The 15,683-nt window shown below is 38.7% G+C and overlaps 1 protein-coding gene across 8 annotated transcripts in view; it reads right to left on the bottom strand.

Moving 5' to 3' along the window:
• The window catches only part of PLCXD3 (phosphatidylinositol specific phospholipase C X domain containing 3), a 184,884-nt gene that overhangs the window by 59,754 nt on the left and 109,447 nt on the right, over positions 1-15,683 (bottom strand). The window contains exon 3 of one of the 8 annotated variants that reach the window (XM_025436446.3): positions 9,262-9,394. The exons of the other annotated variants lie outside the window; for them this stretch is intronic. Within the exon in view, the coding sequence (XP_025292231.1) occupies positions 9,364-9,394 (31 nt within the window). The 3' untranslated portion in view covers positions 9,262-9,363. Of the gene's footprint in view, positions 1-9,261; positions 9,395-15,683 lie in introns of those variants that run through there. 8 annotated transcript variants of the gene reach the window in all.

Below are 15,683 nucleotides of genomic sequence, written 5' to 3'. Positions count from 1 at the left end.
ATCTAAATTATAACCACATCCTTATGCAGCAACAACAAACATTTATTGACTACCTATTATGTACCTAGATCTTGAGCTGTAAACATAGACAAAATTCCTGCTCCACTGGGAATTTTGGTCTAGTACTCCTCTCCAGTCCCCTTGTACTGGCCCACTTGAACCCATTCCTTCTACTGTAAATGGCATGATTTGCCTAAATCCAAATCCAATCATACTCCTTCCCTGCATAAAACCCTTTAGTAAGTTCTCACAGAAACCTCACATTTCTTTTAACATGAAATCCAAGGAAGACTCTTTGTAATGTGCACCATTTCTCTTTCACTAGAACTATCTTTTGCTCTAATCCCAAATGCTATGTTACAGAATACAGAAGCCCTTGTAATTTCCCTAATAAATTGTATGCTTTCTCTTACCCCTAAGCACTTATCGTTCTATATGTCTAAAGACAAAGCCCCTAACAAAATACAGATACACACCAAACTTTTGAAACCCCAATGTATCCATGTTTATGCCAAGACACTTCACTGTATTACCATTTCTTCCCTCCCCTAGCATGAGCCTGACACCAAGCATCAGTCTACTACGAGTGTAGAAGCAGGCAACCTCTTCTACTGTGACAGAATGTACTCTTTGGGTTCTAGGTACCACAACTCCTAACTTAACATTTTATTATGTAATGTAAATGATTACTATGTCTTTAGAGATCATATTTTAAGATACACAGAGCTACAAAGAACCATTTAACACCTGGAGCATTACCTTTTCTTTTCTTTTCTTTTCTTTTCTTTTTTTAGCATTACCTTTTCAACAGGAGCAGGGACAACACACTCTAGAACACTTCACAGCTTGAATAATGACCTTTCCAAAGCAATAAAGCACTTGTCTGAAATGCTAAAATCACAATCCACATCTACTCCAAATTCCATGCTCCAGTTTCAGCCTAAAGCCCCACCTTTTTCTGAGCTCTTAACAGAGCAGAGTCATACCATGTACAGTCAGTGTTCATTCATACTCCATCCAAATTCTCTCCCCACTACTCCTAAAAAAGACCTCCATATCTTCTCAGGGTGCTGGAAGATTGTGCCTAGGAGTTTTTCTGTAATCGATTGACACAGATTATACACATTTAAAGGAAATGAGCATATTTGCATAGTTTTCATTCACCAAATGTATCTCTCTCCCAATCCATGCTGTCCTAATCACAAGAATGTATTGCATGTAAGATCTGAAAATGGGGGTGAAGGTGCTGGCCAGGCTAAAGTTTGGATTGGAATAGGTGAGGACAATACTAGAAGAAGAAGAAAGTAACTCCTGCTCATCATACCTCCATCCTTCTTTCTTGTCCCACTAGTTTATCTTTTGCTTTTGGACATCCAATGATTTCCTTTGGCTTCAATTTTTAACATATGTGAAATAATTGTTTGCAAAACCAGGCCAGGCCACCTATCTTTACTACCCAATCACTTCTCCAAGAAAACTGAGCATCTTGATGTCTCTGAGAAATTTACTACAATGGTGGGCATTACTACCAACCGATGACCTTGTGCTATGGCTAGATGTGATTACAGGAGATTTTCACCTAATTAAAAATGAGCAAGTGACTGGGCAAATAATTTCAGTTGTGTGGATCAAAGATCACAGACATCAGCAATTGTTAAGATGCTATTATTATAGACTGACTTTTGGGTCACTATTTTTAGATTGTTCTTTCATTAACACAAATATTAAGCTTTATATTATTGGGGGTATCAACAATTATCAAACTCTGTGGATCACTGTTAAAAAATGGCCTCTCACTTTAATCCAGTTTATAGAGTATCATGTCTTTCTGATATTAATATATTCTGGATCACATGCTATGAACCCTTTCCAAAACTTTGTGAGGAAGCGACACCCAGACATAGAAGGAATCTTTCTCCCTCCCTGTCTTTCTGCTGATGGGGCCAAAGTGAGGAAGGCTCACTAAGCCATAACATCTGGAGGGTCACATGATGTTTTTGAGAGCTACATGGCAAACAGGGAGGGCAGCCTAAGGGTGTGGAAAACTTATACATCCCAGGGGCCACCATTAGCTCCCAGAATTAGCTGCACAATTACCCATTCACATCAAATTATCACCAAGGGTGATGAGATCCTAGAAGAGACGGAATGAATTATTTTCAGTTTTACCATAACAACCATGTGTGTGCAGACATGCTTGACCTCACCCTGAGATGGATATTTGCTTACTTGCAACAGAATCTGCTGCATTGGTTGACCTATTTATGTGATGGAAATGTGATTAATGGCAACGATATGTGTTTCTCAGAACAATTCCTTGTCAACATTATCTAGCCAGCCCAACCTGTCAATAGATCACTGAAGGACAGGTATTTAAGCTATTTGTTAATTGTGGCTAGTCTTTACTCCTTGATATAAACCAATATAGATATCAGAATACTACTACATATTGAATTTTAGAAAATAATGACATCAATTAAAAATTGTTATTGTAAAAAAAACAAACAAACAAACAAACAAAAAATTGTTATTGTAATAACTTTAGGTGGTTTTGGTCAACTATGAATTTGTTACATATTAATTCACTTCTAAAAACTTGCAAGGCTTGGTTTCTTTGGAATATGTAACTCAATTTTTCTTTCATTATCTTCTATGATATCTGACTTCCAAAACTCCAGAAAATATTTAACAGCTATTATAAGCCATTTTAGGGGATACAAAACTGAAAAGGGGTGGTCCTTATCTTTGAGGAGCTCATGGTACTGTCAATCAGTGGTTCCCAAACCTGACCGAACACCAAAAAGACACTGAGATCCAGGCTCTTTGCAGAATCTCCAGAGAAGGGGTTTGAACACATGTAGATTATAAAGTCTGATGGTAATTACACTGATAATTCTGATGTACAGAATCACTGTAAAAGATTTAAGTTTAGTTTTAAAAATGATTATATAAGAAAATAAAAATGAGAAACATAATAGAAATCTGTAATATGAGTGTTAGAGAAAAACAAAACCCCAAGATACATGCTGCAAGATGACCATATAAAATCTGACACTTAGTGTATGGAATTGCCCTATGTATCATATCTACTGGAAAATCCAAATCACAATAATAAGCTCTATTTCAATAAGGTTCTATTTAAAGTCAACTTAATTAATCTCAATAATGAAATCTCTTCATAGGAAACTAGGTTCTCAAAGAGAATTACTTACTTTTTTAATTCAGCAGATTGAGTGTCCTTATAAAACTGTTGTTGTTAATAATAATAATAATAATAGCCAACATTTATTTCTCTCTCACTATGTGCCAGGCTCTGAGGTGAACACATTGCATAATTACCATAATTATGCTCTATAGTAGGCTTTCGATACAGGTGTATTTATGCTTCTATCTTACGGAGGAGGAAATGAGGGTGAGAGTTTTAAAAACTTGCCCAAGATCACACATGGAAAGTGGCAGAGTCAAGATGAGATCTGTGTCCAGAGTGAATTCTCTAAGCTACTATACGGGAAACTTAAACAAGATGAACAAGATAAACAAGAATGAACAAGAGAATCTACCTCACTCCCTCCTTGGATGAGAATAAAGGAAGGAATAAAGAAATGAATGGATAGACTATTTGGCCACTCTGCTGGAAGCCAAAGCAGAGGGCTCTTGCTAATCCTTAGCTCTATAATTCACTGCAACTTTATTTTTAAATCTACAACCTAAAAAAAATGATTATAGTTAAAAGGGATATTTCACTTAATTGACTGTTTTAATCTTGAACTATCACAACTGTAATACACAAACCTTTGAATCACAAAGGCTCCTCACAAATGAAAGTTTAAAACTAGAGATGGAAGTGGCTGTTTGTTGAGCAGGCCATCAAACAGAATCCCACACTTATTTTTATGTTAGCACGTCAGTTAGTACACTAGCCAAAGGAGATAATCTGAAAATTGGATTGCCTTTCCTCTATCCCTGAAGCATTGGAAATTTAAAGTATTCTGGATAAGAATCAATGACACTTATCAGAAGCCATTTTAACATATTGGAAAAAGCTACTCTTCTGACAGGACTTTTAAGTTGTTTGTTACTTAAAATTCCTGATTTTGGAAGTAGATGGAAACATTTTCTTCTCTTTCATTTTGCACTTGTTGGTAAATATGGTACTTCCATATTACTGCTTTGGGTTACTTGTGAAAAAAAAATCATACAATTTAAGAACTCAATCAGAAACAATTTAGAATGTGGAGTGATGTGTAGGGGTTTAAAAAAGAAACACAGACTCTGAAATCAAGCAGACATATGTTTATATCCAGCTCTGACATAGATGCTGTGTAAGGCTGGGTGAGTTGGTTTACTTTGCTAAGCTTCCTTTTTTCCACATATAAAACAGAAATGAAAATATCGGTATCATTCAACATTAGGAGGTTTAAAATGAGAATAGACATATCTACTATAGTTATTCAAAAATATAACTTCTCATTCCAATTACTTCATCTTACAGTTGAGAAGGTTGAGGTCAAAAACCAACACCCTTAAACTCATAAAGTTGAACCTAGGTTTATGGATGTCACTCATTTTTTTTTCTAACAGTGCATTGATTTGAGTAACAAAGGATTTACTAGTTAGTTTTTAAAGATAAGCACTTTACTTTCCACTTTACTTTGCCACTTTCCACTGTTTGACCTTCTGGTCAACCAATGCTACATAAACTCATTATAACACTACATAGTCCAGGAAAAATAAAGTCAGCAGAATTCATTTGCTTTACAAATACTCTTTAATAATGAACTACCAGTAACAGGTCAGGTTTCTCAAGAGGTGGTGTTCATGAACATTTATTTAATTGGCCATTTCTTCTTGTTTTGGTAATAATTCAAATGAAACTAAAGGTTAGTATTTAGATACCATATGATTATATTTCCCCTACCAAACATTGTAATACATATGCCCTTGAAAATTGTCACTATTACCAGAGAATTAGAGTATTGATGCCAGAAGAGGGGACAAAACTAGTATTTACTTTATAAGATCAGGAACCTGAAGGCAGATGAAATTAACTTCCTCCAGTTTACATAATTAGTTAGTAAATGGCAGTGCTGGGTTCAGAAATCAGTCAACATCTGCTTCTGATTTATCTTGGCACTTACCACACTGTTGAAATAAACTGTTCATGAATATATCTCTCCACTAGAAAGTACCCCCTTGAGGACCAGGGACTATATATTAGTGATTCTGAAAGACAGGCACTTAGGACAGACTCAGTAAATGTTCTGTAAATATCTATGGTTTAATTGACATAATACAAATAATAATAAACATATTTAGAGACAGACATTATTTTCAAGAATCAAGAATATTTTCTCTTATACTACTTTATTCTATGAGGTATGACTCTAAAGACGTGGGATGTTCTTTTTATAACACACATCCCAAAACTTACAAGCTGAAAGTGAGCTATCATTCAGAATTGTTACCTGTGGAGATGATTGTTCACTTATCCCATCAATGGTAGGATGACTCAAAGTCTTTTTATAACTCCTCTATTGAAATTGCCTTCAGAGTATGTTCATGAGGCACATAAGAAAAATCCATCTCATTATTGTACCACTTGGATTTTGACTCCAAACAGCATTCATCAGCTTCACTCACCCACCTTATTTACTAAACTTGGCTGAGGTTAGGTTGTTTCAAGAACCTACTCACCCTGAAAAGAAGAAGCTTTACCCCCACTAACTCTAGTCTTAAAATTGCTTCAGTATCACTTGGATGGATAAGTAAATTCCCAAGGTGACTAATCTGAAGGCAGCAGACACTGAAAATGTATAAATTTTGGCATAGTCATTTAGACAAAAAAAAAAAAAAAACAAAAACACAAGTCCTATAACTAAATATTTTATGTTTCCCTAATCCCTGAGCAGTTGGTATCATTTGTTTAACAAGGAAAGGAATTGAGCTCCAGGAAAAATAACTGTCACAGATTTTTTTTGTGTGTGCAGTGGCTGTTGTAGGCCAGTGGTTTTCAACTAGAGAGAATTTTCGTGCACACATACACACATACACACACACACTGGGTGGGGGTGGTATTTGGCAATATCTGGAGACATTTTAGCCTGTTCTGACTGGGGGGGCAAGGTAGAGTCCTGTGGTAGAGGCTAGGGATGCTGTTGAACATCATACAATGCACAGGACAGTCAGTCCCTCCCAACAAAGAATTACCCTGTCTAAAATGTCAATTCAGCTGAGTTAAGATATGCTGCCCTTGACTGAGAATTCTGAGTCCCAGGCTCTTTAGCAGCCTTCAATACTGCTAGTGTTAATATCCCTGTGTCCTCAGATCTCCACAAGTACATACATGAGCTTTCTTTGGTGACGAAAGAGTAAATGTTTTCTCTGCTATTTGCCACTTGAAAATCTTCCTTTGCCTTGGGCTCCTTTACCAAAGGGTACTAAATTGTCACAGAGGTTGCCTGGAGATACATTTGGCATCTTAAAAGTCTAATTGGCAAGAAAATTAAAGCAACCTAAAATGTGTGCACTCTTCTGGGAGATGTGCTATTCCCACCCTATGTTATTAGATCTTGCAGGCAGCTGGGGCAAGAACAGCTGGGACTTCCTGCACTACCGTTTTGCCAAGTTGCTATAAAATTGTCCCTTTTCACTGCAAAGCTGAGAAGGAAGAGAGGAAAAAATAGTGCAAAGACCAACCATATTTGTCAAAAGTTGCTTCTCAGCTGTCTTTTCGGGGTTCCAAAGGCTGCTCCCTTGTCAAGTTAATTCAATAAGTGAAGGAATGTACTTCATTGATATGTGCTTCTGATAACAAAGGAATATATCTTGGCACATACAGTGGGCAGGACAGAATGTCAAGCATAAAAGCATATTTTTCTACCTCAAATTTTTAAAATAAGATATATAATGTATAGTTACTGAACTTTCTCAGGGGACTTGCTAAATTTTGTGGTCAAAAAAAAAATCCTTTCCCATAGTGGTTTTGTCTTCCCTTCTCTCAAAAACAGTCATCACTAACACCAATCGACAACACAAAGTGTTGAATTCTGTGACTGGGTCTTTCAGAACATCATGGAACTCTCACTTGTTGGCCTAGTCTGAACCTTATTGTCTGGAAATGTTCCCAAAACCAAGCAAAATTTTCTACCTTAGAAAAGATGCTTTTTACCATTGTCAATGGTCAACGATTAGACAACGAATACTGGCAACGATTGGCAAAAGTAGATCACATTTGAGTAAAGAAAGTAGATATGCTTTTGATATTTAAGTGTATTATAATATTTAGGGGAAAGATAAAGGGCAGGAAACACTAGTGTATTATTGTCCTGAGATATTAGGTAAGTCACGTTAGTCATCTTTTCTTCTTTTGAGCTCCTATGGCATATGAAATCTACAGGCCAAAATGTCAGTATTCAGTTGCAAATTCTGTCATGTGCCATTCTCTAGTTCTGCTTCTTATATAAACCTCAAATTCCAAAATGATTGCCCTGTAATCCAAGGATCAGGAGGCACTATTTTTTAAAATACTATACCATGCCTCTTTTATCTGTACTCCAAGCCCACAGCATGGTCTTAATATGTTCTTGTTGGTTGAGTGACTGCCTGATTCAAAGAACAGATGAATTCTTGAACTGAGACTCTGGGAAAAACTATTTTGGTCCACTCCGAAAAATAGGAATTAAAATTCTCTAAATCCACAGCATAAAAAACATCCTATTCACTAAGTAGATTATACTGTTTCCTTCTGCTCTCTATCCCACCACAGCTATATTCTATTTGAATTTTTAGCAAGAGTCATAGACAGAAAAACCTCAAAATATCACAAATATAAGCTATGCAATGTTGGGACAGGAATTTTTTTTCCCCTAACTAAACTGCCAAAGAAGTACCTCAAGAAAAACACTAAAGAAAATGTAAGGTTTAGGGACACCTGGGTGGCTCAGCGGTTGGGCATCTGCCTTCAGCTCAGGGAGTGATCCTGGAGTCCTGGGATCGAGTCCCACATCAGGCTCCCTGCATGGAGCCTGCTTCTCCCTCTGCCTATGTCTCTGATTCTCTCTCTGTGTGTCTCTCATGAATAAATAAAATTTAAAAAAAAGGGGGGGGAGCCTTTCTTACCAGTTTCAACACACACACACACACATACACACCATGTTTTCAATCTAAAGCTGGCTACCTGATGCTAGTTGGAGCAGAAAATGGTGGACCATTGAATAAGACTTTAATTGCATAGCCCGTGTCATGGAGACATCAAAATGTCCCCATTCATGTTTATGGCAGTTAAGGAGGCTCTAAGTCTTGATCAGATAGAAGAGTCCTTGGCCATATCCTGTTTGGGGGCTGCTTAGACACATGGGTAAGTGTAAGCATACAGTGGCAATGATGTGTGTATGTACAAAGGTGTGAAATTCTCCTTCTGTTCTATCAAACCAGGTAGTAATGCACATGGCAACCTGCTTATGAATGGCAGTAAGAGTCAAATTCATTAAATAAACCTTCAACAGCTAACCAGTAAATGTAAAACCAAGACGGGAATAAAACTAAGTTTCCAGGTTATTCTTTAGCTATAGATTCATCATACCTCCCCCAAATAAGCATATGGTGTCTGTTAGCAGATTGAACTTAGACTGAATGGTCTAACCAAGTTTCCCCACAATCGACTCACTACAAACTACTTCTTACAATTATTTTATTTGGAGAAACAGGCTATCTAAATTAAACTCTTCAAAAATGAATTAAAAAAATCTTAAAAATGTACATTCATGAGTAACTTGTAATTGTGTTACTTATTCTCCTGACTGGTTCATTTTCGAACCTTAGTTAAGTGATGTTGGCAATAGCTTTTCTGCTTAGTATACAGATAAGAGGCAGCTACATGGTGAATTCACTCAGTCTTGAATTGGCCAAATATCCCATACATTTTTAAAGGGCAGCCTGTGCTTTTAGCATTCACTAATGAAATCACACATTACTGTCTCACTGCCACATACCACTCCTTCAAGAAATGATGTCACAGCTCCAGAAACAACTCATAAGCTTCTTTTCTTTTAACAGCTGAGACCACAGGGAAATAAGTGATGAGGGGGTGGGAGGAAGGAATAGTTTAAAGCAAAAATGCAAGCCATACTTGTGATTTCTGAAAAAAAAAATTAATTATGACAAGCAAGTTTTTATCTATTCTTGTCTAATTATTTTTAATACTTTAAAATAAGTTAATTAGCAAGGCTACAATCTCAGACATACAGATCAAGAGCCGGAAGATTTGTGCTCTATACTATGAAGCCAAGTTTAGTCTGCAGTTGATGGAAGTAGTATTTTCTTCTGAAATGCCAAAGCCAGAGAGTCTAAGGAAATTCCAGCTCTTTAAATTGTTGTTCTTGTATTGAAAAACATTCTGGAAGAAGATATTTTATCAACAGAGTGTGATAGATTAAAAGCTGCAATGTCATTGCCTAGAGTAGTGTTAGTAACTTATTTGAGATTTATGTAACAATTTGTTAGGTGGGGTGCAGATAAAGTAACTCATTCTTTTATCCTTTGACAAAGAGGATTTAGCTTATACATCTCACTTAAATAAGTATTCCTACTTGTTGGAGTACCCTTGGTAATGAGTAGATCAGTCACCCAAAGCTGTGTCTACCATGTATAGTCAACACAAATAAGCCTTCGGGGGGACCCATCCAAACAAGGCCAAGACAAATATGCCTCCCCCTGCCAAAAAGGGCAAGAAAATAGTTCAACTGTAAATGTGACAGTTGACTCTCACCTCCTGCCTCTTTGTGCCCTGAATAAGTTGTGAAATTTTGGGAAGGAAGTTGGAATGTTCACAAATATTAAAGAGCCAGCAATTCCCTTTTCAAAATGCTGTGTTCTCACATTTCTTTCTCACCCCCAACCTCTTTGGTATCTACCACCTGGGATTCCAACCCTTGCCCAATGAGACAGGCAGAAACTTAAGACTGCAGGGAAAGAATATCAAGTTGGTTGTCAATATGGCTCAATGCGAAGAGTTTGCATTTTCAGTAGACAAGCAAAGGTATCACCAACTCTTTGATTGACTTCATTATCGAAATAGTCTGGGCTTCCGCATAGGTACAGCCCACATTTGTTTCAGTGAGAAAAGTAACAACAAAGAAAGAGCACGGGAAAGTCTAATTCACACCAGAGGCTTTCAAAGCAAATGGAAATAAGTGATATTTTTTCCTTGCATTGCACCTGAAAAGGGTGAAAAGAAATTTAAAAGCAACCCCTGATGTTAGGAAGCTGGCCTGACACTCATAACTAGGCCATATTACTTTCCCAGAATACCAGTCTCAGACAAGGTTACTCGAGCTCATGAGGCAGTGAGATGTAAAAAAATACTTTGTAATTTTGTCTAAGCACAAAAACAAGATCACCCATTAAGTAACAAAACATCTACCTCTCTACACTGAAATAAATGCAACTACAACTCTTTTACCAATTATAGTTTATCCTCACTCTGGCCCTAGAGATAAGACTTAGGGTGGTACCATTTATAAAATTACCCTTGCTTTCTAACAGCATCCAATCTAGAGGGGACCTCTGCTTCCTTAAACCCTCTCCCCAGCCACTCAGCCTAAGCCCCAAATATATGGGGCTTAGAAGTACCTCCTAACAACAGTCTCTCCCTGGGGTGTCTCATGGTTCCCAATGGTGCGTGTTCTCCTTTGCTGCAGCAAGTAAGCTCAGCATGCTCAACTATATATTTGGGTCTAGTGATTTGGAAATTTCCTCTTCCCCCAGTCTTAAATAAGGTCTCTCCAGAGTATAGCTGTTTCCCTTAGATGAGCTTTCAGCGGAGTAGACTTGAGCTCCACATCGGGAGCCCTGCGTGCCCAGGGCAAGAAGGCAGAGCTGGCCTTAAGTCCTTGTCCTTGTATCTCAGTACCCTGTGCTGATCAGATCTGGTGCTTTACTTCGAGTAAAGTACTTTACTTTGACACCACTTACGGGCTCATCTACTGACAGTACATGTTATGGTCCATTTCAAATCCCAAATAAGCCTCCCTATCCCCCTAGTTGCTGGCTGAGGTCTACAAATTTTTGTGCCATAACTTGTTGACTAAACACTCCTGCTGCCTGGACCCTCCTTCTTTACTCTGTCCACCGTCAACTTATCTGCTTTTTGTGAGTCCCACTACATACTAGGCTAGTTCCTTTTCAGATGATAAACTCAATCTTTCCAGCAATTCCCCAGAAGGAAACTGAGATCCAGTGAGACTAAAGTGGGTGAACCTCTATCCTATGCCACGCTTTTTAGAAAAGTATATGTATTTTTCCTCCCTGTCTCCCACACACACTACCTCTCTCTCTCACACACACACATATACCTGCACACATACACCCTCTCTCTCTCCCTTACACATACTCACGCTCCCTTCCTCTCTCTCTCTCACATACACACACACACACACCCTCATCAGGCACTGAATGAGCATCGGACTTCCCAACAGCTTGGCATTCTCTCTCGTCTTTGACTGTTCTGACACAAATAATGAAAGGTGCCTGCCTGTATTCACCTGTACTTTAATCATACAACATCAACAGAATGAGGGAGAGAGAGAGCTTTTATGTGTACTCCTTATTTAAAAGTTCTTGGGTCAAAAGTTGTTAAAACAGAGAGAGTAACAGACAGCCCTCCCTCCTGCCATACCCCAGCAGGACCCAGGCTGAAGTTGCTCTCGTGTCACATGGCCTCATGGTTGGAAGTTGTTACAGAATCTTCTTTTTTACTGTTTGAAATCAGGACTAGGAGGCCACTGGGTTGCAAAGTGCTGCAATATTAATTGGTTTTGGTAGAAGACATGAGTCTCAAAGTTACTAAGGCTTCTTGCAAAGGTATGTGCTTTTGAGCCCAGGGGAAGGAAGGCTTCGGTCCCCAAAGCCTTGCTCATGCTCCTGCAGCACAATAAACCTAGGGTGGAGCTATGTGACATGGGAGAGAAGAAGCATGAGAGAGAAGAGCAGAGAATCATCTTTTGGAAATCAGCGATGGGCAGCTCTGCTTTAGTGATAGAACAAATCTGGCAGGGTCTGGGGGTAGAGAGATCATGGCTTAGATTTAAGGAAGAACTACCTGAACCTGATTTTGGAAGGGGACTGATAAATCTTAACCCTTTCCAGGTTTCCAAAAACTAAGTTTATCTGTTGCTGGGAGGGAGGGATGTGGAGGTGCAGCTTGCTGGCAAGAGGAGCAATGCTACTCAAAGAAGGGCCCACTTGGAGTCCATTAGAAATTTAAAACTCTGATAGTGCTCCTGTAAACGCTGGGGTGCATGTGCCCCCATAACAGGATTGTCCACAATAGCCAGATTATGGAAAGAGCCCAAGTGTCCATCAACTGGTGAATGGATAAAGAAGAGGTGATATATACAGACAATGGAATATTATTCAGCCATCAAAAGAATGAAATCTTGCCATTTGCAATGATGCGGATAGTGCTTGAGTGTATTATGCTAAGCGAAGTAACTCAGTCAAAGAAAGACAAATACTATACGATCTCACTCACATGTGGAATTTAAGAAATAAAACAGATGAATACAGGGGAAGAGAAAGAAAACTTAAATAAAACGAAAACAGAGAGAGAGGCATACCATAAGAGACTCTTGACTACAGAGAACAAACTGAGGTTTGCTCTGGAGGGGGAAGGGTGGGGGATGGGTATTTAGGAGGGCATTTGTGATGACCACTGGGTATTTATATCTAAGTGATGAATCACTAAATTCTACTCCTGAAACTAATACTATACTATATGTTAACTAACTTGTATATAAAATCTTGGGGGGAAAAAGAAGTTTAAAACTGTGAGCCACAGACTCATGAATCAGAGTCCGTGGGGCAACACCCAGAAATTTGTATTTGGACAAACTCTCCAAAAGTACAAGCCTCTCCATTTGCCAAGCCTTGTGCTCAAAAAAGGCTGCTTTCTGGAGCTTCCTTCTGATTTACAAACCAGGCTCCTCTTTCTAGTGGTTCAAAAGACCTAGATTCTGAATTGAAGGTCAGTTTTTCTGACCTTCAGTTTCTTAAATTAGAATTTGAGAATAATACCTGTTGAACAAATGAGGCTTCCAGTAAGTACATATTGAAGACATGAAATCTTATGATGGAAGCATCTCACAAACAATGGTTATTCTAATACCAATTTTCCATAGGTCCTTGATATTTTTTCTCTGTAGGCATATGTAACCTGGGGAGGCGGCTTTCTCTTCACTGAACAGACTGATCCAATATCAGCTGTTCTACTGGTACACTGACTTATCTAGGGACACATCCCAGGGAGCAGAGCCAGAAAGTTACTCTTCATGGAGACTGGTGCTCTCTCATGTCACCCTGAGCTGCCTTTGAACCATTGTGAATCTCCATCCTTCACGAGTTCCCTAAAGCTCCTAAGAGAACTGGTGTTGCAGATGAACAACTCCCCAGACCTGCTGGGTCCAGGCAGTGACAGGGTAAATTGAGCAGCAGGTGTGCTGTTTGAAGTGTGGTTGTGAACTGGGGTATGTCCCCATTAGATGGCAATATTAGAGCTTATTGTATTTGTGAGGTTGAAAGAGAGCCCAGGGAAGGCCAGCCCTGCACAAAATCCATGGCCCATCTCCAGCCCTGACCTCTGACTCCTCCAGGCAAGGTTCTAGGGCAGCTTGTTATGTTGCATGCAGTGCAGACTGAGAGCCAGCTTGTCCTTCCATGTTGATCCCTGCAGCCTAGTGGTTCAAAGCCTAGAGGGCCGGATGTCCTCTGGCCCTCTCCAGTTTTCCTATCCATCCTCTGTGCTCACCCCTCCCGAAGGTATAGAGGATAGAATTCAGCCTATAAACTGAGAGACCTGGATTCTAATCCCATCTTTGCGGTCAGTTACCTCTGTTACTTTGGGCAATCATAGCATTCCTCTGGCCTCAATTTCTTTACTCAGTGGAAATAGTCCAATAAGCAGTAGGCACAAGGCTAGAGGATTAAGCTGAGTCACCTTTAAGTTCCTTTCCTTTCTATTATTCCTCAGTGGTGCTTCTGTAAGGGCCCCCATGACAGCATTCTACCTGGGTTTGCTTTATTGAGGAAGAGCCACAACTTCACATCTGTAGCCTTGCCCACCCAAACTGTGGCAAACTTGACCTCTGAACCTGACTCTGTCCTCCAAGAGGACAGATAACATATTATATGTTATATGTATCCACTGCTAAGAAATGTGAATTTTACCTAGTTTGCAGGAGTAAGGATAGAACTTGGTCAAACAAACCCCAAAATAATCCTGATTTTGCTCAATTAATATAAGAATTTTAAGCAGAGTACTAGACATTTCTGAGGCTCAGTTCTTCATCTCTAATGGATCTAATAATACCTACCTTATTGGAGGGAGGATTAAATGGATACGATTCACATAAAGCACTTCCTACTGTGCCTGGCACATGATGTGGGCTCAACAAATCTAACTGCCTACATTTTCCCAGCTGGGTCATATTGGTGCTTATTAACAACCAACCAACAACCCATTACACCCTGAAAATTCTAACCTTATCCTTAAGGCAATGACTGTGATGATGAGAGAAAATGGGCCAGGTAGTTAGCACTGTATTAAACAGACATGGAACACTTAAAATAGATGATGATGATGATGATGATGATGATGATGATGATGGTGATAGTCATCATTTTCATCACCTAAATTGTTGGCCTGTATAAACATTATCTAAATTAATTCAGCACCAATTGACTTGCCAAGATGCATTGTTCCTTGAATATTCTGACAGGTGGTCTGATTTTTTTTTTAAACTAACAAAACCTATAATTTAATAAACCTCCACAAATTAGGAAAGGACTCAACTCAAGTTGCACACCTTCTTTTTAAGAATGTGTGAATTCCGTGGGGGTGAGGTGCAAAAGCTCGTGTTTGAGAAATAAATTAAAAATAGGTCTTTAAGAAATAAAAATCTGTGTCTTTTGGCATTGCTGAAACGTGGAAAATGCATCTGCAGTATTTGGAACCAGTGACCAGATTGAAAGCTACACTACCTGAATCCAGGCTGGCTTTGGTTTCCCTGAAATCCACTCATACCTTCAAACACTGTTTTCTAAATGCACGTGCTCACAGTTTTGTTAGCACAAATATTAAGCATAATAAAAAATTATAGAGAAACTAGTCAAATACAGGATCTTAGAACTGTAGGATTTTAGAACTGGAAAGTATCTTGGAGATAGTCTAGTTCAAACTCCGAATTTTGCAGTTAAAAATACTTAAGGCCCAGAGAGGTCTTAAAATCACCTAGTGACTTCTCCTTTGGTGGCAAAGGAGAGTCTCATTATATCTTCTGGTGCTAATATAGGCCTTTCTGAATGAGTAGCTTTGTGCACATAGCAAGAGGAAAATGGTAGAAAGTCATCTTTGTGGGCTTTATCATTTGATGAGAAAGAGAAGCAATAGGTCCTTGGGGAATCAAATGTTCTTTCACCGACTCTTTCAGAGGTAAGTCAATTATCTTTGCAAGGCACTATCCAATGACCTTCTCCTATAACCCTTACTCAGAAGGCTGAAATATGTCAAATCAAATCAAAACAAAACCCGAGTTCCACAAGAACACTATATGCAGAATATAGGCATTGCAATTTGTTTACAAGGAGGTCTTTCTAGAACTTCTGAGGGAAACTCTGTCATCTGGCCAGGT

This window comes from Canis lupus, chromosome 4 (genome assembly GCF_003254725.2).
Source record: "Canis lupus dingo isolate Sandy chromosome 4, ASM325472v2, whole genome shotgun sequence".
In the NCBI taxonomy this organism is placed as follows: Eukaryota; Metazoa; Chordata; class Mammalia; order Carnivora; family Canidae; genus Canis; species Canis lupus.
This window is presented reverse-complemented; position numbering and strand designations above follow the sequence as displayed.